Below are 23,406 nucleotides of genomic sequence, written 5' to 3'. Positions count from 1 at the left end.
AAGTGTGTCACTGTGGGCATAGGCTTTAAGACCTTCATCCTAGCTGCTTGGAAGTCAGTCTTCTCCTAGTGGCCTTCAGATGAATAAGTAGAACTCTCAGCTCCTCATGCACCATGCCTACCTGGACACTGCCATGCTCCCAAACTGATGATAATGGACTGAACCTCTGAACCTGTAAGCCAGCTGCAACTAAATCTTGTCCTTATAAGGGTTGCCTTGGTCATGGTTACTGTTCACACAGTAAAATCCCTAACTATGACACTAGCCTTAATCACATCACTAATTTTGTAAAGAAATGTAACAGCAGGAATAATGATCTATCAGTTTTGTAATATTAAGCAAGCCGAAGGTACTGGTCAAAGATACTAACCTTCTTTGGCCCATACTTAAGAAAATACTGAACCAGCTCAAGAGCTGTTCTAGCAATTTCTATGCCATCACGACCAAGCTTGTTAGGACACTGGATATCCTTCCTAGAAAGTGAAGATAAAATGTATGTATCTGGGAATATTTTCAAATGGTTATTTCTTTTAAACATCGAATGTAAAGTTTCACCATTATAACAATCAGATTTGTATCACAACAGTCAAGATTCCTATTTTCTGCTCAATTGCTAGTCCTTAACACTGGGCATCTAGAACAACCAGGAATGGCTTTGATCAGAGGAAGTGGACTACATGAATAAAAGATTAGCCAATGAAGTCTCTAGCCTACTCCCCAGCCATTCTAAGATGTATCAACAGTTAAATTTCCTTCTAGAAGTTTATTATTTCATATGCAAGTATCTATACATTTAAGTATCTCCTTAGTTGTTTATGAAAAAATATTAAATAGAAATATATTTCTGATAATATACCCACTAGATCTAATTTATTACGCCAATATATATCTATCAATACCAATATCTATATGTATCCTACTCAGCAACTCTATTTTATTCTAAGTAATATCTTAGGGCTTTCCAGATTAGCACATACAGATCTATTTCAATCCTTTAAACAATAACACAAATTACAAATTTAACCAGTCCTCTACAATTTTTCTTCTTTTCATTTTGAACCATCTTGTAATAAACACGCACTTATATGCTTCAAAACTATAAGATTTACTCAATAATTATGTTATATTTTGAAATTCTATGACACCTAAGGCCTTACACATGATAGGCAAATGTTCTATCTCTAACCTCCTTTAAAATATTTTTAAGGAGCTGGAAAGATGGTTCAGTGGTTAAGAGCACTGACTGCTCTTCCAGAGGACCCAGAATCAATTCTCAGCACCAATATGGCGACTCACAATTATCTGTAACTCCAATTCCAGGAGACCCAATACCCTTACACAGACATATGTGTAGACAAAACAGCAATGTACATAAAATATAAATAAATACATTTAAAAAAATTAATTGTATTTGTTTATTTATATGTTTGGGCATGTATAATTTGTGTTCGGTTGGGGTATAGGAAGAAGACAACTTATGGGAGTCAGTTCTCCCATGAATAGAATGCACGCCATAAGGCTTGGCAGCAAATGTCTTTATCTACTGAATCATATTGCCACCTAAATACCATTTGTTTTTAAACTTTAATTTTTAGACAGGGTCTCACTAAGTTGCTTGAGCTGACCTTGAACTCACTGTATAGACCTGGAAATTCTTGAACTTGGGAATCTTTTGATCTAGCCTTCAAGATAGCTGGGATTACGTGCTCACATTGTGAGGTCTAATTATATTCCCTTAATTTGTTCATTTTCTAAGAACTGGAGGGAGTAATATTTATAAATTAGGAGAGACAACAGAGACTCAATTGGATAATATATACTAACATGTGCAATCTATCAGGACAACATTATAATATACATAAACTTACCCCAAAATAACTTTGGCTAAGAATGTTAGCCTAAATCTTCTGCCTTGTTTTCCAATATAAAGCAGTGAGGTATCAATAACATATGGATGTATCATCTGAGGAGGAAAGAGAATGAATGAATTGCATCTTATGCTAACGAAATAAACAGGGAGCATAGATGGGAGTAAAGAGCCCAGTCTTTACATCTCAGTTGAATGGACTATGTTTTTGTATTACAGAATAAAATCTTAAAGCAGATACACACTTTTAATACTCTGAGATCCAAGTCTAGGCAATGGCCCACTAACACAGCATCAGGAGGAAGCAGTTCTCTTAACAGCTTCTGTACATCTTTGAGTTTCGTTGTCACTGGGTTAAGACTCTCCTTTGTGACTCCTGAAAAACTTTTAATAAAGAGAGAGAAATAAACTATCAACTTTTCTCCAAGAAAACTCTTTGAAAAATTATACTTAATAACACCTATTACAGAAAAAGCTAAAGATCTAAATAAGCAGAGAAAGTTTTTAAAAAAACCCATCATTAAACAGAGGAAATCTATGGACATCACTTGACAAGATGTAGGTGCAAGAAAGGACTTACAAAACAGGGCTCCATTTGCCCAAGACAAATGTGCCAACAACTGACAAATAGGGCTTCATAAAACCTACAAGTTTCTGCAGAGCCAAAACAATCAAACAGGTGAAGAGGAAGCCCATAGAATAAGACAGCATTTTTGCCAGCTATATATCTGACAAAGTTTTAATACCCAGAATATATAAGAAACTCAAAAAACAAAGAGTTAAAAAACAAAACAAATGACTAATTTTGAAAAAAAAAAAGGGGGGGGGGGCTGTGACCTGAATACTGAGTTCTCAGAAGAAGAAACAAATAATGGCAAAGGAACATTTCGAAAAATGTTCATCTGCCCTTGTACTTAGGGAACTATATAAATCAAAATAACTAAGATTTTATCTTACCTCAGTCAGAATAGCAAAGATGAACAACAGACATCAAGTGCTGGAAGAGCTACATTTACTGTTGGTAGGATTGCAAACTGCTGCAGCCATTGAAATCAGTGTGGAGAATTCTCAAAAAGCTAAAAATAAATTCTCCATGACACAACTATACCATTCCTTGGAGTACTCCCAAAGGACTTGACATCCAACTCCACAGATAATTTGCTCAGTTATATTCACTGCTGCTGTATTCACAATAGCTAGGAAATGGAATCAATTTAAATTCCCTACTGTTAACAAATGGATAATGAAAATGTGGCATACATATATAGAAAGGAATTTTAATCCAGCAACATGGATAATCTGGCAAGGGATCACATTAAAAAAAACCTATGTTTTTGTGATCTAGCTGGAATGTAGACATGTCTTTAGTACACACCTTCAATCTCAAACAATGTTTATAAGGTTAGCAGCATGTTTGAAAGGAGGTAGCCATGTTTGAAAGTGACATCTAATTGAGGGGCAGACAAAGTGATAAATCAGAGAAAGATTTGACAAAATAAGACAGAGAGAGGATACGCTCAACTCTCACAAGGACAGGAAAAAGAGGCAACTTAAGAGAACAGAACAGAGAGAGAGGAGGCAGTTTACTAGGACAGTTTTATAGAGACAGAATGCAGTTGAAGACAGAATGAGCCAGAGAGTGAGAATAAGCCAGAAAATTAGAACAGATTGCAGAGTTAGTTTGAGGCCAAAAAGAGCAATTCAGTGAGAAGCTTAGAGAAGCCAGTTTGAATCAGTCAGCTTAGAGAGGAGTTTGGGCCAGAAAAGCTGAGTTGAAGTAGACAGCCAGAATTCAGAAAGAACTAGAAAGGGTGAACTTATTCAGTAGTAAGCCTCCCATATGACAATTAGATCTAGCAAATAAAAGTTACTTTTACTAAAAATCATGAACTCTGCAGATAAGTGGATGAAACTTAGAAAAGATGATATTGAATGAGGTAATCCAGACCCAGAAACACAAATGTGGCCTGTTCTCTTGTACTGGAAGCTCCTAGCTCCAAATCTTCAGATGTGAATACATACCCTATAGTAAACAGAGAAACCAAAAGAATAAAACAGGGGCATTGCCAGGATATCAGGTTTGGGGAACAACAGAGAGCAGAATAGCAGTGTTCAAGTAATATGATCAGGGTAAAAAAATAAAAAGTGTGTGGAGGTTTCTTAGAGACAGGGAGGGAGTTAAATACAGAAGAAAGGGGGAAGTAGGTAAAATAACAATATGGACAGTTATGCAAACAAACCTATAATGCATGCAATTTAATGTATAAATACATTTTTCTCATCTAGGCTAAAGGTACCCTCTCCAAGAGCCACAGACCACCTAATAAAACCCCTAAGGCTAGACATGAGAAGCACTATTTTGAGTTGTTAGCCAAGGCTGTCAAAGAGACTCATACAACATACAGCCTGTTGCTTGTTACCCTAGGTTACCCACTGAGATAGAAGTTAAGTCCCTATAGCTGAAGACACATGCACTTCAGAAACAGGACCAAAAAACCCCTGAGATGAAACTGACCTGAATGCTCTCTCCCCAAGGATTAGCTTTCATGGTACCAGAAGGTACTCTGAAAACTTCCAAAGGAGAGAGACAACTAATAGCTATGATGCTTACCAACCATATCATCAGCATGTCAGGATAACCCAATGGTTGCAGTAGTGGCCCATATACCTTGGCAGTCATCAACAGATCTCTAATTGGACTAACAATTCAACAAGAGGGATATCATTCCTGGTACTGGAAACCTAGCTAACTAATCAGTGTTAGTGATCTCACTGGGTATTGGAAGAGAATCTACAACCACTAATCCCTAACCTACAATCAGCATAATCCCTAACAAGAATCTATAAACGCTTGTTCTTATACCTACAGATAAGTATAGTTTTCACCCCTAATCAAGGAAACCTCTCTTTGAAACAGACAGATACCACTACATAAAACTACAACTAATCAAATAAATGCAGAGGTGTGAACCCAGTCTCAGTGGATACATCTGCAACACACTTCATACCTACAGCTATGGGAACATTGTGAAAGAAAGAATGGAAAGACTGTAAGAGCTGATCAGGGACTTTCATGTGAGATTGTCTCTGAGTGATGTCAGAAGCTACACCTATACTGCCCAAATGTAATTTTAACAAAGAATCACCAATGAACATGCAAAACTGCAGAGGAGTTGGGAGCAGGGGAGACCAGGAGGCCTCAACCCTATGCAAAAGACTACAGGCAACTGAGGAAAGCTCAAAGTGGAAGAGGTGGTCTTCTTCAGGGAAGAGCTTATGAATTGATTGTCTAATGCTAGAGAGGTTTGAAAACATATATAACGAGTAACTTATATTTGGGAATTTACATGTATATACAAATAGATTATGCATGAAATAACAATTGATAAACAAAGAAAACAAGAATTTGAAGAAGGGCAATTCAGCCCTACAAAGGATAATAGATGGAAAACTAATCCTCTAATTGATTTTTCATTGTCTTTTTAAAAGATATTTATATCTTCATTTTTTAAATAATACTATGACAAACCTGCTTTCACATATCTTTTTGCTGCATATGTCTATTTTCTAGAAAAACAATTCAATTATCAGGTCTGCTACTAAAATAGCCTTTACCACTGACATTAGGTCTCTCTATGCCTAAGTAAACATGAATGCCTGGGCACAACTTCAGGCAACAAAAATGGCAATGTTTCATTGTTCTTTCCTTTGTTCACTCACTGCATACTTCTGAAGTTTTATGCTAATCTTTGAAAAATAAAAATTAAAAGACTAAAATTGGCCAGGAGTAGTGGTACAAGACTTTAACCCCAGCACTTGGGTGGCAGAGGAAGGTGGATCTCTGTATATTAAAGGCCAGCTTGGTCTAGATAGCAAGTGCCAAGTCAGGCTACAGTGAGACTCTGGATTAAGAAGGGGGCTGGGTGCAGACTAAAATTTAGGGCTTCAAATTTCTGTCATTAAAAAAAAAAGGCTTATTTGGGGAGTCAAGATAGATTAAGTGTTGAGATCATTTGACTGACAAATGATTGTATGCAGATACTCAAACAAGATGCTGCCAGAACACAAGACCACTTCTCCAGCTATATGGCAGTTGCTAAGAAACAAATACAACTTCAACACTTTAAGATAATGCAGATAATATTCTGCTGACTTATCACAGTAAAAGTGAAGAACCAGGGTAAAGTATAACATACTGACAGTACAATTTCAGCAGCCATTTATTTGAAAATAAGAGATAAAACCCAAGTAGCAGAAACTGTGGGCAATTCCTGCTAACTCATATTTTATTCTAAAATGATAGCTATAGGAAGAACCAGTCAGGTGGGGTAAAGAATACCTTGTAAGGTAGTCCAGAATCTTGAAATCAGGTTTGACAAGTTCATCCATAAGACAGTGGCCTCCTTCAGCAACCAGTGAGATGCGTGTTAGTTCTTTCCCCATGGATGTAAGGCACTAAAAGACAAAATACATTCAGGCTGTTGAACTGCAAGTCATTGCTTCCCCTTATTATATTCACTGTACCAGCTACCACCTACCCTCAGCCACAAGGATTCCTGCCAGTAACTGCAAAGATGTTTGCTTACTCCAGAATCCAGTATGAATGAAACTGAAGCTAGGGTATTTGCTGAACATTATGTTTAATGAAAGCAATGCAATACAATTGCTCTGGATTTATTATTATTATTATTATTATTATTATTATTATTATTATTATTATTTTGAGGAAGATGAATGGCCAGGGAAGCTAAGGCAAGATCAAAGTTCAAAGTCAATCTGAGATCCTGTTTTAGTTTTTTTAATGAAGATAACAGTATCAATCACAATGTGCCTATCATCTATAAACAATGTATAATCCACCATTACTGCTAAGAACCACCACTTTTACTAATCATTCTCTAAAGTTATAGCATAGCCTTAATTATTACCTACTTTATAGGGGAATAAACTGAGGCAAGGAGGGGTTAAGGAGACTCAAAGTGAAACACTAACAGGGAGGATCAGAATACAAACTGACAAGAATTAAGGAACTATTTGCCAGCACTTCAGGAAAAGAATGTGCTTGTTTTTGGAAGAGTTACTAAATTAGCAGGAAAATCCTATTTCTAATCTTCATTGTGAAAAATCTAAGCCAATGGTAATTAAGGCAGAGTCTTTGTGGCAGTCACAGTATAGAATATTTGTTCAAAAAATCCAATCTTTTCTGGTAATGAAAAATTTTTACTAAACACAGAAACAACTTAGAAAACTTAAAACCAATTTTCCATTTGAAATAAAGAGCCAATTTTTTTTAAAGGGGCCTACTTTCAGATACTAAACCAAAAGCTGGAACTGAAAAGCACGGGTTCACTGGTGCACTGAACTCAAAAAATCATCTTACATTATTGTTTGGAACATGCTCTTAAAAATCAAAAGCATTACCTACCACTTCACAGTCAAGTCCAAAGAGGGGACTGCTATCTGTTATGAAACCACTACACTTGGAAAGTACAAAGTTTTCACAGTTAGGAGACCCTAGGAAGAAAAGGAAGTAAATATTTATTGATGCTATTTATTGGAGATAATAAATACCACTTTGGAGATTCATCCATGGAAACTGATATAAAATATGTACTAGGAACATTCTCTGTGTTACTTAAATTATAAAAACTAAATAAGAAGCAATCTCTTGTAAGTTTTCATTCATTCATTCATTCATTCATTCATTCATTCATTGTTACATTCTGAGAGAATACTGGAGGCTGCTGTTTTGGAGAACTGGAGCCTGGGGCCTGGAATTCCTTGTTACTTAGCAAAAATTCTTCTTATGAGAATTAAACCCAAGGTTATTGGACAGTCCCCGTGTAGATACTAGGAGAGAAAGAATAACATGTGCAAAGGACTCCATGTGACACTTTTCTTTCCTAAATAAAGCAAGTGAAAATAGGAAAGAGTTATTTCACCATAGTGAAATCTATATCTAAAAAGACTATAGAAGGTAGAAATCTGAGTAACTTTTCCCTTGTACCTAACTCTATCCCTGAGATTTTCCTGAAGTCACTCTTCAGAAATGTTCTTCAATTTCTTAAAATCATAACCTCAAAATTCCCTCTAGAGGTTCAATACAGGTTCTGGGAACTCTATTATATACACTAAGTCAACAACTAGGCATATACAGCTCAGGGTCTACAACATTTGAATCATTAAAGATTTCTACTCTCACATAGTTGATGAAGCAGCTCAAGTAACATGTAGATTTTATCTGACACGAGTTAAAGCCAGCCCTGAGACATATTCAGGGTCATAGCCTCAGCCCCTGAATTCTGAGCTATGGTCCTGACTGATCAGTCTTAAGTGTGCCTTCAATAAACCATAGCTGTCTGACTGATATCAGTGTTTATGTGGTTTGTGGTACAACTCTTGGCCCCAACAATAGAACAAGGTAGACATGTTCCAGCTCCAGCAAGCAGCAGAACTCTGCAGCTTCAACCATGTGGCTCTGGCTTTAGAATCATGAATAGAAGGAACTACTGGAACAATTGGTGCTAATTAGCTGGAGCTAAGAAATTTCTGGTGATTAAGAAGAGACCAGTATACTCTCTAACTTCTCCATTGGGAACCTTTGATCAGATTAATGGTTAGCTGTGAGTATCTGTCTCTGGGTATGTCAGACTCTGGGGGACCTCTAAGGAGACAGCCTTATCAGGCTGCTGTCATCTTTCCCTTCCTGATATCCATATCAGCGTCTATTTTTGGTGACTGCACATGGAATGAATACCCAGGTGGAATGGTCTCCATATAACCTCTCCTTCAGATTCTGTCCCACACTTTGTCTCCATATTTGCTCCCTTGAGTATTTAGTTACTCCTTCTAAGAAAGACCTAGGCATCCTCACTTGTTCTTTCTTCTTCATGAGCTTCATGTTGTCTGGTAGTTGAATCTTTGTTGTTTCAAACTTTTGGGCTAATCTCCGCTTATCAGTGAGTAAATACCATGTGTGTTCTTTTGTGATTGGGTTACCTCACTCAGGATGATATTTTCTAGTTCCATCCATTTACCTAAGAATTTCTCAAATTCATTATTTTTAATAGCTGCATAATATTTCATTGTGTAGATGTACCACAATTTTTGTTATCATTCCTCTGTTGAAGGGCATCTGGGATCTTTCCAGCTTTTAGCTATTATAAATAAGGCTGCTATGAACATAGTGGAGCATATGTCTTTGTTATATGTTGGGGCATTTTCTGGGCATATGCCCAGGAGTGGTATAGCTGGGTCCTCAGGTAGTGCTATGTCCAATTTTCTGAGGAACCACCAGACTGACTTCCAGAGTGGTTGTACCAGCTTGCAACCCAACCAAAAATGAGGGAGTGTTCCTCTTTCTTCACATCCTCGCCAGCATCTACTATCACCTGAATTTTTGATCTTAGCCATTCTGACTGGTGTCAGGTGGTATCTCAGTGTTGTTTTGATTTGCATTTCCCTGATGACTAAGGATGTTGAACATTTCTTAAGGTGCTTCTCAGCCATTCGTGTTTCCTCAGTTGAGAATTCTTTGTTTAGCTCTGTACCCCATTTTTTGATGGGGTTATTTCTCAGCCTGTTTATCCTTTGAATAGAGGAAGGCTACTGATTTGTTTGAGTTGATTTTATATCCAGCCACATTGCTAAAGTTGTTTATCAGGTTTAGGAGTTCTCTGGTGGAAGTTTTAGGGTCACTTAAGTATACTATCATATCATCTGCAAATAGTGAAATTTTGACTTCTTCCTTCCCTATCTGTATCCTTTTGACTTCCTTTTGCTGTCTAATTGCTCTAGCTAGGACTTCCAGTACTATATTGAATAGGTAAGGTGACAGTGGGCAGCCTTGTCTAGTCCCTGATCTTAGTGGGATTGCTTCAAGTTTCTCTCCATTTAGTTTGATGTTGGCTACTGGCTTGCTGTATATTGCTTTTACTATGTTTAGGTATGGGCCTTGAATTCCTGATCTTTCCAAGACTTTTAACATGAAGGGATGTTGAATTTTGTCAAATGCTTTCTCAGCGTCTAGTGAGATGATCATGTGGTTTTTTTCTTTGAGTTTATTTATGTGGTGGATTACATTAATGGATTTCCGAATATTGAACCATCCCTGCATTCCTGGGATAAAGCCTACTTGATCTTCATGGATAATTGTTTTGATGTGTTGTTGGATTCGGTTTGCGAGAATTTTATTGAGTATTTTTGCATCAATATTCATAAGAGAGATTGGTCTGTAGTTCTCTTTCTTTGTTGGGTCTTTCTGTGGTTTAGGTATGAGTGTAATGATAGCTTCATAGAACGAATTGGGTAGTGTTCCTTCTGTTTCAATTCGGTGGAATAGCTTGAAGAGGATTGGTATTAGGTCTTCCTTGAAGGTCTGAAAGAATTCTGCGCTGAAACCATCATCCTCCTCAAACTGTTGTACCTTATGCTACAGCTGGACGTGGTAATGTTTAAGAATCACCTAAGTGGTACTGATTTTGAAGGCATAAAGGATCATAGAGAACAGCTGAGGCTTGGCACTGTGTGAGGCCAGGGAAAGCCATTGGTGAAGGTGCAGTCTCAGTTGCAGTTGACAGCCCAGGACTGCAAGGGTCATGCAAAGAGGTTGAGGCTTGGCCCCATGAAGAGAGCCTATGAGAGGCTATTGGTGAAGCCTAGTTGTAGTGGAAGATCCGAGCATATTGGAGATGTCAGTACCATGGGATGACCACCAGGAACAGTAACAACAAAGGAGTAGAGTCAACCAGACCCTGGGGTACTACAGAGAGCAGAGCTGGAGAAGTGACACAAGCCCTTTTGGAGGAAGCCAGAAGATTATGTGTGGATTCAAGACATTGGAACAAGAAGTTATAAAGTTGAAGTTGCCTTGGAGCCCCCCAAGATGTTTGAGATGCCAGAGCCATGGGATACCTGCTGAGGAAAGCTGCTAACAGGGAGTGGAACCAGCCCAGGAGAAAGAAGTTTGTTGCAGTCAATAAAGATGAAAGGAGTTAGAGATATGAAGAACACTTTTATATAAGACATAGAGTTGCAGAGTTTGGAGTTTTCCCAGATTGTTTTTGGTCTTGCTTTGGTCCAGTATTTCCTCACTAAGAGACTGCATGAATATCAGAGCAGACTTTGAACTTTGGACTTTTAACATTGTTGAGACAGCGGTAGACTATGGGAACTTTTGAAGTTGAAATAAATGTACTTTTGCATTATGCTATGGCTAGGTATGGCCCCCATAGACTCATGGGTTTGGACAAGTCTATGGGCCAGGTGCTTGGCCCAGGGAGTGGCACTATTCTGAGGTATGGTCTGGCTGCAATAGGTGTGGCCTTGTTAGAGGAAGTGTGTTACTATAGGGGTGGGCTTTGAGACCCTCCTCCTTGTTGCCTGGAAGACAATCTCTCCTGGCTACAGTCAAATCAAGGTGCTGAACTCTCAGCTCCTTCTCTAGTACCATAAATGCCTGGGCTGCTATGCTTCCTACCATAATGTTAATGGTCTGAATCTCTGAAACTGTAAGCCAGTTGCAATTAAATATTGTCCTTTATAAAAGTTGCCTTGGTCATGGTATCTATTCACAGAAATAGAAACCCTAAGACAGCTTGTAACATCTGTTACCTCTAGTATTTCGCTCAATGAGCTGTCCATTGGTGAAAGTGGGATATTGAAGTCTTCCATTATCAGTGTATGAGGGTCAATATATAATTTAAGTTGTAGTAGTGTTTCTTTTACAAACTCAGGAGTCCTTGTGTTTGGGACATAGATGTTAAAAACTGAAATGTTGTCTTGGAATATTTTTCCTTTAGTGAGTATGTAGTGTCCTATCTCTTGATTAGTTCTGGTTTTCGGTCTATTTTGTCAGATATTAGAATGGCAATACCTGCTCACTTCTTATGTCCATTTGTTTGGGATATCTTTTTCTAACCCTTCACCCTAAAGTAATGACTATCCTTAATTTTTAAGTGTGTTTTTTTGTATACAGCAAAAGTGTTTTATTACACACATTTTGTGTCTTTTTATTGGAAAATTGAGTTCATTGATATTGAGAGATAAAGACCAATGAGTGTTGACTCTTGTTATGTTGTTGTTGCTGGTGGTGGTGGGTGAGTTTGTTTCCCTTCTTTTGATTTTGCTGTTATGAGAAAGTCCCCATACCACATGATAATCAGAACATTAAGTATACATAACAAAGAAAGAATATTAAAAGCTGCAAAGGAAAAATGCCAAGTAACACGTAAAAGCAGACCTATTACAATTACACCTAACTTCTCAGTGGAGACTCTTAAAAGCTAGACGGGCCTAGACACATACATTACAGATTCTAAAACACCACTGATACTAGCCTAGACTACTATACCCAAGCAAATATTCAATCACTATAGACAGAAAGAAAATAAGATACTTTATGATAAAACCAAATTTAGACAGAATCTGTCTAAAAATCTCATCTTACAGAGGGTGCTAGGAAAAAAAACACTCTAATCTAAGGAGATTATGTATGCATATATTCCTGTGTGTACTTATGCACAGAGGTTAAAGGACAACATCAAATAGCTTCTTAGTCATTCAGTACCTATTTTCCAACACAGGATCTAGACTTAATCCAGAACATACTGATTTGGCTATGCTGGTTGTCCAGAAAGTTCCAAGGATTTGCCTGTATACACTTTTGCAGTGCTAGAATTAACAAACACACACTGTTGCACCTGGCTTTTTGTTTAGACACTAGGGATCCAAACTCAGGTCTCTATGTTTGTGTGGCAAACAAGCAGTCTACCACTACCAACAAAGCCATCTCCTTAGTCCAAAAGATTTAAAATTTTAAAATTACATTCAGTGTGTGTGTGTGTGTGTGTGTGTGTGTGTTAATTTTCCATATAGGTCTTGGGGAACAAACTCAGGTCAGACTTGGCAGTAAGTTCCTTTACCTGCTGGACAATCTCACCAACACAAGTCTTTTTATTAAAAAGTTAATTTAGCAATAGGGATGTAATACAGCTACTTAAGATGTGTCTAATATGCTCAAAGCCCTGGGTTTGAGGCCCAGCACTGGAAAAAAAAGAAAAACAATAACAACACTACTCAGACATTGAATCATCACTACTATCACTAATGAAAAGGAAGTAAGAAAAATAAAATCAATGATTTTTGCTAAAGTCTTGTTCTAGAATTGACCAGAAACTCTGGATTATAGACCCATTTGATTTAAAAGTAGTAAGGGCTTCCCTTTGAGCCCCTTGTCTGCCTTTCTAGTTCATCTTCATTCCTCTGTGTCAGCTGTCAATACCTAGAAACACTGACACCCAGTGGCCACACTGGACTGGGACTCAGGTAGACAATTCTTCCTATCCTTCATTTCCTCCATTTCCATCTCTCCATTCTCACCTTCAGCACTGTAACAACTTGCTTGCCACCTCTCCTCCCACTTCAACTTCATTTACTGGAGACTCCAGCTGTTGGTACAGATCCAAGGTACCCCTAACCCTTTCATTCCTGTTTTTCCAGATTATTCTTTGTCTTATTGTAACCTATTTGCAGAAGCCTCTTCTCCCATCACAACCTCCAATTCCATGGGAACACTGTCTCTTGGACAGAACTCCCTGGCTCTTTTCTGTAGCCCCTCCAGCCTTTTCTCTCCATTTCTATTCTCCTCTTCAATCCACTGACCTATGGAAGCATTCTCTTCCAGAAGCCAGACAGCAATACTTTCCAAGACCAATACTTTCTACTTTCTTAAGAATCACTAAAGAAAACCTAAACTGAAAAAAGATTCAGAGAGGGCAACAGAAACCAAGGAATGGAAAAATCACTAAACAAAGACCAAAACAGAATTGATACCTCAATCCCTCTAATTCCAGATGCCTAGAAACCAGCATAAAAACAACAATTAGTAACAGTTAGGACAATATGCTTCTACCAGAGCCTAGTAACTACTGTTAGTAGGCACTGAGAAATGTAATATCAATGAAGCACACTGATTTTAAAATACCAATTATGGATATGTTCAAGGACTATAAAGAGGGTATGAATAAATTCCTTAATGAAGTATGTGAAAACATAAACAATAGAATGAATCGATGAAACAATTTACAAATGAGGTCTCATTACACAGAAGAGGGGGAAGAGGACAAAGGCTCTCATCCCTAACCAAGAAGCTATTTTCAAGTGACATCTGCTTGAAAAGGAAAATTTAATTCTCTCCAATGTAATTTTACTGGCTATATTAAATACACTTAAGGCTATATTAACTACACTTCCATACTCAGAAGTTGATGGCCAATACAACAAACACAATGGTATTTTTGTAGATGTTTTGTCTCTCAGTACTTTCTTTGGGCATTTATTGTGTTATTGACCTTTTGCTTATACATTATAGTTTCCAATTTTGTGATTTTATGGAATTTCTTTGTGTATGTGTGTTTCTTGAGTTTTTCTTTGATATTATTATTATTGTTGTTGTTGTTGTCATTGCTTTTTTGTTTTGTTTGGTTACTAAATAAGGTGAAAGAAAAGTGCATGGAGTTGTGTGTATGTGTATCGGGGGGAGGATCTGAGAAGAGTTTGGAGAGGGGAAACCATGATCAGAATATACTATATAGAAAAAAATTTTTCAATATAAAAATAAAAAATTAAAAAAAAAATGAGGGTTTAATGTAGTAAAGTGTATTGGTTTTCTACACGTGTGGTTGTGCCTGCAGATATTCATGTATCTGTTTGTGGGCATATGTGCCTGGAGTCCAGAATTTGAATATGTTATACTCTTTGATTGCCCTTTATCTTATACATTGGGGCTCCCATTTGACTTGAGCTCACCAATTTGGCAAATCTGACTAACCAGAATGCTGTAGGGATCCCTTGTGTCCACTTTCAGAGTACTGCAATTATAAGCAGGGGGCCATGGTGTAAGGGATCTGAATTATGGTTCTCATGCATCAACTGAGATATCTCCTCAGCTTGGAGAACTCTTTTTTTTTTTAAAGTTAATTATATATATATATATATATATATATATATATATATATATATATATATATATTTGCTGTCTTCAGACACACCAGAAAAGGGAATCAGACCCCATTACAGATGGTTATGAGCCACCATGTGATTGCTGGGAATTGAACTCAGGACCTCTGGAAGAGCAGTCAGTGCTCTTAACCACTGAGCCATCTCTCCAGCCCAAAAACTTTTTTTTCCCCCCAGGAGATGTGGGAGGAGGCGGGCGGGAGCGAGCGGGGATTCAACCACAGAGAGAGAGAGAGAGAGAGAGAGAGAGAGAGAGAGAGAGAGAGAGAGAGAGAGAGAGAGAGAGAGAGAACGAACACAGAGGGACCCGCGCCCTCTGCAGGCGGATGCCTTAGGGGCTGCGCCACCGCTGGTTCGCTTGGAGAACTCTTAAAATGTTAAAGGAATACTGATTCTTTCTAGTATACCATCAGAAATAAAATAAAAAAAAAAAGAAAGAAACAAAAGGAACCTTCTCCTTAAACATTTTACTGATATTTATAGCCTTTATATATAAAATCTAAAATCATCACTTTTCCTAACATAGTATACATTCCACACTAAAAGTATTTTCAAATTACAAGATAGAATAAACTATCCCAAAAGCATCGAGGAAAAAAAATAATTTTCAACAAAAGTATTTAAATGAAGTTAGTGATATTAGATTAAGTAAGTTTAAGCAAACCTTGTAACGGAAAGTAAAATGTTTTCATTTCTTCTTTTGTCAGAAGGCATCTAGTCAAGCCCACGTTCTTATAGCCATACTTTTGAATGATGGGGTCGTTCTGCAGGTCAATGCTGGATTGTAAAGTGGCAGAAATTAAAGGTCCTGAAACAACAAAGGTATTGCAATGTGTATTAGAATGTGTAAAATCTCAAGGAGAGCCAGCAAGATGGCTCAGTGGATAAAGGTGCTTGCTGCATAAGCTTGGTAATATGAATTCTCTCTGGGAACCCTCTGTGGAAGAAAGCAATCCTTTTGACTTCTGTGCATACTTAGGCACAAATGTGCCTGCACTCACATACCACACACACACACACACACACACACCACCTCTCAATGATGATGATGATGATGATGATGATGATGATGATGATGATGATGATAAACCTTAGAGGACATGCCTCTATACAGGTTAAACACAGTAAAGGTGAAAAAAATATTATGACTCAGCTTTAACTTGTAAAGTGAATATGTGTGTGTGATTTCATACAGTTATAAAAACACAAAGAGAAACTAGGCATGGCAAGGCACCTGTGTGATTTGTGAGGGAGCCAAAAGGATCTCAACTTCAAAACAAACTTGGGCTACATAGTAAGACCCTGTCTAAAAAAAATAAATAAAACAACATAAACAAACCAAGAATAGAGACAATTAATTCCAAATGGGTTAACAACAATAAGGCTTTTTATAAAAGGTAAAGAAAGAAAGAACATACTTCAGCACTGAAGTGGTCAAAGATACTTCAAGAAAGGAAACAAACTGCCAAATCTTGAGAAGGCAGAATTGAAACAGATATGGTATGTTAGACCCAGTGGTGCCTGCTCATTTCAAACAGCCCATTTTATCTTTATCTACTCAAATCTCCTGCTTTCTATTCAAGCAACACAGCCTGTTCCCTAAACCAGGTAATATCAGTAAACAGATCCGTGTGCAGACCTCGAGACTGCATTCTGAAATGGGTCAATAGTAATTACACTGATCAAACTTGCCTGTGTCTAGAATTTTAACTAAAATATAAAGATAACCAATCACTTTGAAAACCTCCTCTGTCAGAAGCCATAAAAATGGACAAGAATAGTTTTTCACTGGAGGCACTTAGCTTCCAGATGGCTTTTTAGGCAACATGTATCCTTCAAACATCATCCTTTTTGACTAAGACAGACATCTGGTCGTTGCAGCTCCAAAAGTTTGTCTATCACAGTAGTAGAGGGCACTCTAAGTTAGATAGGAATACAAAAAAACTTGGGTTGGCTGTGACAGTTTAGTATAAAGAAACAGATCTGGGTGTCAAGTTAAGAGTGGAGATGAAATAAATGATACACGATTTATGTGGCAGGCAGAGTCAAGAATCTGAACTTTGGTTCATCACTCAATATGTAATTGAGACAATAAAATCTCCTGAGTGTTGGGGGCCGACTTTTAGCAGAAAGCGGCTATCAGCTTTGTAGCCATCTTGAGCCATATACCCTGACATGAGATTTGGATTACAATAGCCTACAACAGCTGAGCACACTCCGATAATCTTGGTTTAGATACCTTGAGATTAAAGGTGTGTGAGATTAAAGGTGTGTGAGATTAAAGGTGTGTGACTTAAGAGTATGACTTAGAAGTATAGAGATCAGAGTTAGAGACAAGACCTAAGGGCATGATTAAAGGTGTAACTTAGAGGCGTGGCTTAGAAGTAAGACATATAAAAGGCAGAGACAGAACAGATCAGAATCAGACTATAGAGACGAATCAGACATGTCAGACATTAGGTAGAAGACACTTGGCTCCAGACAGAATCAGACACAGCAGACAGAGGAGACAGAGAAGGAGACACTTAGAGGAAGAGAGACTGAAGAATAAACGGGATTGAATCACACCCTGTCTGGTCTCCATTCTTCGAGTCTGCCCTCACCCTCGCTCTTGCTGAACCCCAACCCGCGGACCGGAGCGGCAGCTTGGGCCGGGATACAGTGGCTGCCCAAACGTGGGTCGGCCCAGGCCTCAACATTTTGCCTGGGCTGCGACATTTTTTGGCCACCCCAACATGGGGCTAGTGTGGACCCCAACACCTGAGAAGGGAAGCAACAAACTATAAAGAGTACCTTATCAACCTCAAATACCTGTGAACAGTAGAGCAAAGAAAAACTAGAAAAGGCTCTACAATAATATTGGCAAAAAAGATTTTAACTAAAGATTACATAGTAAGAGGGCCAAAAAGTTAGTAGAGTATACAAAAAAATTGTTAAATATAAAATAATTTTATCAAGAAAATATTGAGTGTTTACTGGCATTATTGTACAATGTATACTGCACACTGGCATTATTCTATCCAACAAAATTTGGTATGAAATTTGAGCTCAAATTGAGAAGATGAACAAAAAATGAATATGTATCAAATAGGGATAAGAACTATGGATAAAAGAAGGGGGGTGTTACTTGATGAGGAAAATGGCCATTGTTATGTTTATCATTCAGGAATGGTCTCTCTGATAAAGCGGTATCTGAGTAGGATTTACAGAAGCAAAGGGATTAATGAGTCATGTAGATTGGAGACAGGGAACCAAAATAAAAAAGCAACTCCAAAATTATGGCTGGTGACTAAAGAGAAAAAAATGCACTAACATGGAAACTAAAGATGGAAGCCTATTCTTTATGGATGATATAAGATGGTCTTAGCTATAATATAACTAAGAAGAAAGTAGAATAACCAAGAGACAATGTTCAGGAGGCAACTACTGCAACAAAAGTCTGTATTCTGTGACATCTAATCTAGAGATGAAGATACAGGAGTCATCTATAGAAAACTTGGCAGGTAAACTTGAAAAATAGATGAACAGTCCAAAGAAAAGTCTAAAGGAAGATGAGAGTGCTACGGACTCGGCATTGGGGACTTGAATAGAAAAATGAAATCAAATCTTTAAGAGAACAGAGCTATAATCATAGCCCCTTTGGCTCCTTAATGCCTATAGAATAAAATCATTACGTAAACCCTGCAAGACAGAGTCCTAAGTACATCTTAGGCCTCTTCTTTCACTACCACTTCCTTTTCCCTTCAGCATCCACTAGTAATCCTTATCTTTCAGCTGTTAATTTAGAACCTTTGTTTGAACCTCAAATATTAAAATGATATTCTATGATTTAAAAATATTTAAAAGATAGTACATATCAACTCAAATACAACTGCAAATATGATGTAGGATTCTATTGGAAGGAGAGGGGAGCAATGGAAATGTAGCAGAATTAGAAGCTACCACCACAACAAAGGAAACTAGAAAACAATTCTAACAGAGATAGGAGGGAACCACCTGACTATTCTTTCCTTTTTATGTCTCCTTGGTGCAATTATTCAGTTGCTTAACTATTATTTTTTTAAAATAAAGTAGAACTATTGGACAATATTTACTTTTACTGTGTCTGAATTTTGATAATTCCTATTCTATCACCCACACTGTTCTTCTAAAAAATGTTAACTATAACTTAGTCACAGAACATAAGCAAGTCTGAAAACACTGTTATCATGGTCATGATCATCATCTGTAAGCTCTAACTGCTGTACCTGCAGTTCACAGCTACAGTACTAAAATTAGGGCCAGTATATTTCCCATCAGTTCTTTAATGTGAATAATATCCACATCAAAGGTAAGATTTTCTTTCTCACATATATCCTAGTAGGTACAAAGATCAGTGACCATCACGAGCAACTGTTCACAGTAATTATGAGTTCAATGTTAGTGACAGCCACGTATCCTTAGGTACCCAACTTGACCAGTTTCCGAGGCAGGAACTAACGGTTCCTAGTGCCTAACATCTCTGGATGCGTGCCCACGTTCAAATTCTTACTTTAAAAAAAAGAAAGAAAAAGACACTTTTTTTTGTTGTCGTTTAAGTTAATCAGAATTGGATTTTGTTATTATTATTTCTCACAAGAGTAAACTTTTTACAAACTTCAAACAAAAATTGAAGTCATACCTTCGACAGTCCTAGGACAACCTCTAGCTGATTTTTTCTTTTGCAGCCCAATGATATCAAATAGAAAACTAGATGTTGGAGGAGGCAAGCTGAATTTCTGAAAAATATATTAATAAGTGTTTTCAAAAATGCTTGAAAACAGACAAGATACTCTTAAAGGTCTAGACTTTCACTGTTACCTCAGACCTTCATAAAAGTCTAGGCTTTAATAGTTTGTAACTGTACAAGGAGAACTACTTCCTTACCATGAAAGAGAGTAAGAAAATAAGTGAGCCACATTTACTCCAAAAATCATTACCTCCAAAGAGTTCCTCTCTGCACTGTAAAAAGGTCAACATTAGGGAAATTTATAACTTAAATGTTTTCAGAGACTTCTATTTCTTTATTTCACTGGACAGCATACCAGACGGTCAGGACAGACGATTTAGCAGGGTAAATAGGTGCAAAGTTCTAGTTATAGGCTCATCTGGGCTAAAATTCCAATTCTACAATTTATTAGCCATTAACTTTGGTGAGTTACTCACTTTCTTAAAAATAAAATAAGTTGTCTCTCAAAGGACAACTGTGGTCATTAACAGTGATACGCATGGTATGATTACTAAAAACGGTTAGTCATATAAAAAATACTCGAGAAAGTGAAGACCAAAGCAAGAGAATCAAGACCAAAGAAGGTTAGGCCTCGCTCATAAACTCAAATACCTTCAGGATATATGGACAAACAGGATACATGAAATAAAGCAGGCTAAGGGACAAAAGAGCACATGCCTCTTTTCTAGATGGCAGGTGCTATTAAGCTTCAGATAGTATTCTAATGATATCTAATTTTTAATTTTTTTTCATAGATTAGTTTTTTGGTTTTTTTAAGCAAGGTCTGGTGATATAGGTCATGTAAGATTCAAATTCAAACAGGTTCTTGTACCCATGCTAAATTCAAATCTTCCTCAACCTTCCAAGTGTTACAATTATAATTATGTAGCACCAGGCCCCACATTATGCTTTAAGAGTTACAAAACAGATTTTATGTGAATTTTGCCATTTATAAAATTTCCATATTACAAATAAGGTAAAATCAACCTAGAAGCTATATACTATTCCCGGAGAATAACTGTTTTGCTAAATAACCAAAGAAAATCACTGAAAATTCTAATCTAAATAGGGCTCTTGGTACTTTTGCTGTCTCTATAAACCTCCTGTTGCTTGCTTAACTAGGTTGTTGAGAAATATATTCTCAGATCAATGCCCCAGTCTCAGGATAGGAGTCTCTAACTTAGCCCCTAATACAATTTTTTCTTATCTTACATGTCTGAATGTCTTTCGGAGAAATTTGAATTCCAAATAGAACCTGTAGAAATGTAGCTGACTCATTCCCTTCAGAATAAAAACCACCACGTTGTTTAGTTGTTTTTGGTGTGAAAGCTGGCACCAGCTGTTGGAAAAAAAACACAACAACACAGCTAAGCTGATGCTCTCAGACAGTTACAGGCATACAGAAGACAAGTATGAAAGACTGACTGAAAACTGATGTGAAATCTTTCACCAACCACTAACTTCCTGTAACTGGAAGACAGTCTTCACTTCAAAGAATTCAAATAAAAATCTTTGTAATAAATATCTGTCACATTCAAATCAAATGTCAAGTAAAATGCAATGCATTTATTAATAAATCCATTGTCCTTAAAACTTGACACTTATCTTTTGTGTGTGGCAGAATGGAAATTAGAGAACAACTTGGGGTAGATGGTTCTCTACTTTCACTTAATTTATTTTAAATCCGAACTCTGATTTTACAAAGGTTTATTTCTAACATATTCTGTAACCCCTCCTAAATCAGCACATCAAATGACAGGCTGGCTTGCATTCATTTGTTCGTTCGTTCATTTATTCATTCATTGAGACTGGGTCTTGTTACATAGTCCTGGCTGTTCTGGAACTCACTGTGTAATTTAAGCTAGCCTCAAATTCACAGAGATCTGCCTGCCTCAGCCTCCTAAGTGCTGAAATTAAAGGCATGTGCCACTACGCCCCCAACAGATGGCAGTATTGCTTGACAAAGAAGATGGGTTAAGAAATCTAGACAATTTATAACAACCAGGGAGGGTGAGGGTGAGGGTAGGGGAGGTTGTGCATCTGAAACTCTCAATAGGTATTGTGATGGATAGTTTTATGTCAACTTGACACAAGCTAGAGTCATCTGAAAGGAGAGAACTTCAAGTGAGAAAATTCTTTCATAAGATCTAGCTGTAAGACATTTTCTTAATTAGTGGTTCATGGAGGAGGGTCCAGCCCACTGTGGGTGGTGCCATCCCTGGGACAAATGTCCTGGGTTCTATAAGAAAGCAACTGTGCAAGCCATGATGAGCAAGCAGTAAGCAGCACCTCTCCATAGCTTTTGCATCAACTCCTGCTCCCAGGTTGCTGGCCTGTTTGAGTTCTTGTCCTGACTTCCTTCAGTGATGGACTATGATGTGGAAGTGTAAGCCAAATAAGCCCTTTCCTCCTCAAGGTACTTTGGTCATGATTTTGCATCATAGCAATGAAAACCCTAACTAACACAGGCATAAAAAATATAATTTTCACATCACTAACATCACTGAAAGCATTCAAATAATATCATCTCTTTGTTCTTTATAAGAAAAGTAAAAGACTAACCAGAATTATTAAGATAACATTATGTGATTTCTATCAAGTCCACATCAGGAGAAGCAAATTACAGTATCTATAGTAGCCAGAGAGATATAATGAATAAAGTGTACCAGGTAGGACACTAGAGTATACCCACCTTTATCTAAAGACTGCTACTCAGCTTTGACAAAAATGTTGATTGGTGAGAAAACAGAGAGATGGTTGCTAAGCTTTTTTAAGTTTTTTGAAGAAATCACCAATCTGAATTTTTACATAAAAATTCCAAAATATATCTATTTTATATTATTGAACTTTTTCCTATATGTCTGTCTGTCTGTTTGTCTGTCTACCACCTAACTACCATCTACTATGTCAACAAGCTACACGCGGACCTCTAGAAACCAGTGTGAAACCTCTGATCTATGCATAGTTTATCTCATACCTGGGTTTAGGAACAGCGGATTTACCCAGAAGTGCATAATTCAGCAACTCACACAGCTGTCTATGGGTTACTCCACAATTGTCAGCAAATAAAATGGTAGATAATCGAGCTTTCTGCAAAGACAAATTAGAATACAGCAAGGAATGGCAAAAAGGTAATTATGAAGTTTCTGATAATTTTAATATAGACACAAACACAAGGACTGTTCTAATTAATTGAAAATAAAGGTCTAAAATAGTTACTTGTGGTATGACATTGTTAGACTATTTCATAAACACTAGTACAGTTTGTGTATTAGTCATAGTTATGTGCTTATAGTAGGATGATTAAAATACAATGCATGCTTTCAAGAACTCTATTCCATTAGGGAAAACACTGCAGGGGCCAGTGCTGCTATAATACACAGAAGCAAGTGCCCTAGGGTTTAGAGCAGTGGTTCTCAACCTTCCTAATGCTGTGGTCCCTTAGTACAGCTCCTCATGCTGTGCTGACCCCAACCATAAAATTATTTTCATAGCTGCAATTTTACTACTGTTATGAATTCTGTAGCCGCCTGCGGCCACAAGTCAACTGGGTTCACCTGAAAGGGGGGCTGGGAATTGAAGGGGGAAGGAGGGCGAGAAGAGATGAGGCCAAGACAAAGTTCTCTGATCAAGGCCCCATGCTTTAATGTTCAGCTCTCAATTTAAAGGGGAAGACCCAACCCACAACCCCTCCTGGTTTCAGATGGGTGGGATAATCCAGTCTGTTCCAGGTCACAGTCAGAGATGTCTCAAGGCAAGCCCAGGGGCAGTTCTG

The 23,406-nt window shown here is 37.5% G+C and overlaps 1 protein-coding gene across 4 annotated transcripts in view; it reads right to left on the bottom strand.

Annotated features, from left to right (window-relative positions):
- Positions 1-23,406, bottom strand: part of Rexo5 (RNA exonuclease 5) — a 54,623-nt gene that overhangs the window by 28,532 nt on the left and 2,685 nt on the right. The window contains exons 2-10 of one of the 4 annotated variants that reach the window (XM_034486449.2): positions 22,609-22,721; positions 20,844-20,970; positions 19,545-19,641; positions 15,549-15,692; positions 7,293-7,381; positions 6,207-6,322; positions 2,113-2,251; positions 1,869-1,963; positions 371-473 (exon numbers count right to left, since the gene is read on the bottom strand). In XM_034486449.2, coding sequence (XP_034342340.1) covers positions 371-473; positions 1,869-1,963; positions 2,113-2,251; positions 6,207-6,322; positions 7,293-7,381; positions 15,549-15,692; positions 19,545-19,641; positions 20,844-20,970; positions 22,609-22,721 — 1,023 coding nt within the window. Of the gene's footprint in view, positions 1-370; positions 474-1,868; positions 1,964-2,112; positions 2,252-6,206; positions 6,323-7,292; positions 7,382-15,548; positions 15,693-19,544; positions 19,642-20,843; positions 20,974-22,608; positions 22,722-23,406 lie in introns of those variants that run through there. The other 3 variants (XM_076941765.1, XM_076941770.1, XM_076941769.1) reach the window with 3 other exon arrangements.

This window comes from Arvicanthis niloticus, chromosome 1, assembly GCF_011762505.2.
Source record: "Arvicanthis niloticus isolate mArvNil1 chromosome 1, mArvNil1.pat.X, whole genome shotgun sequence".
Lineage (NCBI taxonomy): Eukaryota > Metazoa > Chordata > Mammalia > Rodentia > Muridae > Arvicanthis > Arvicanthis niloticus.
The sequence above is the reverse complement of the archived record's forward strand: the minus strand, read 5'-3'. Positions and strand labels throughout refer to the sequence as shown.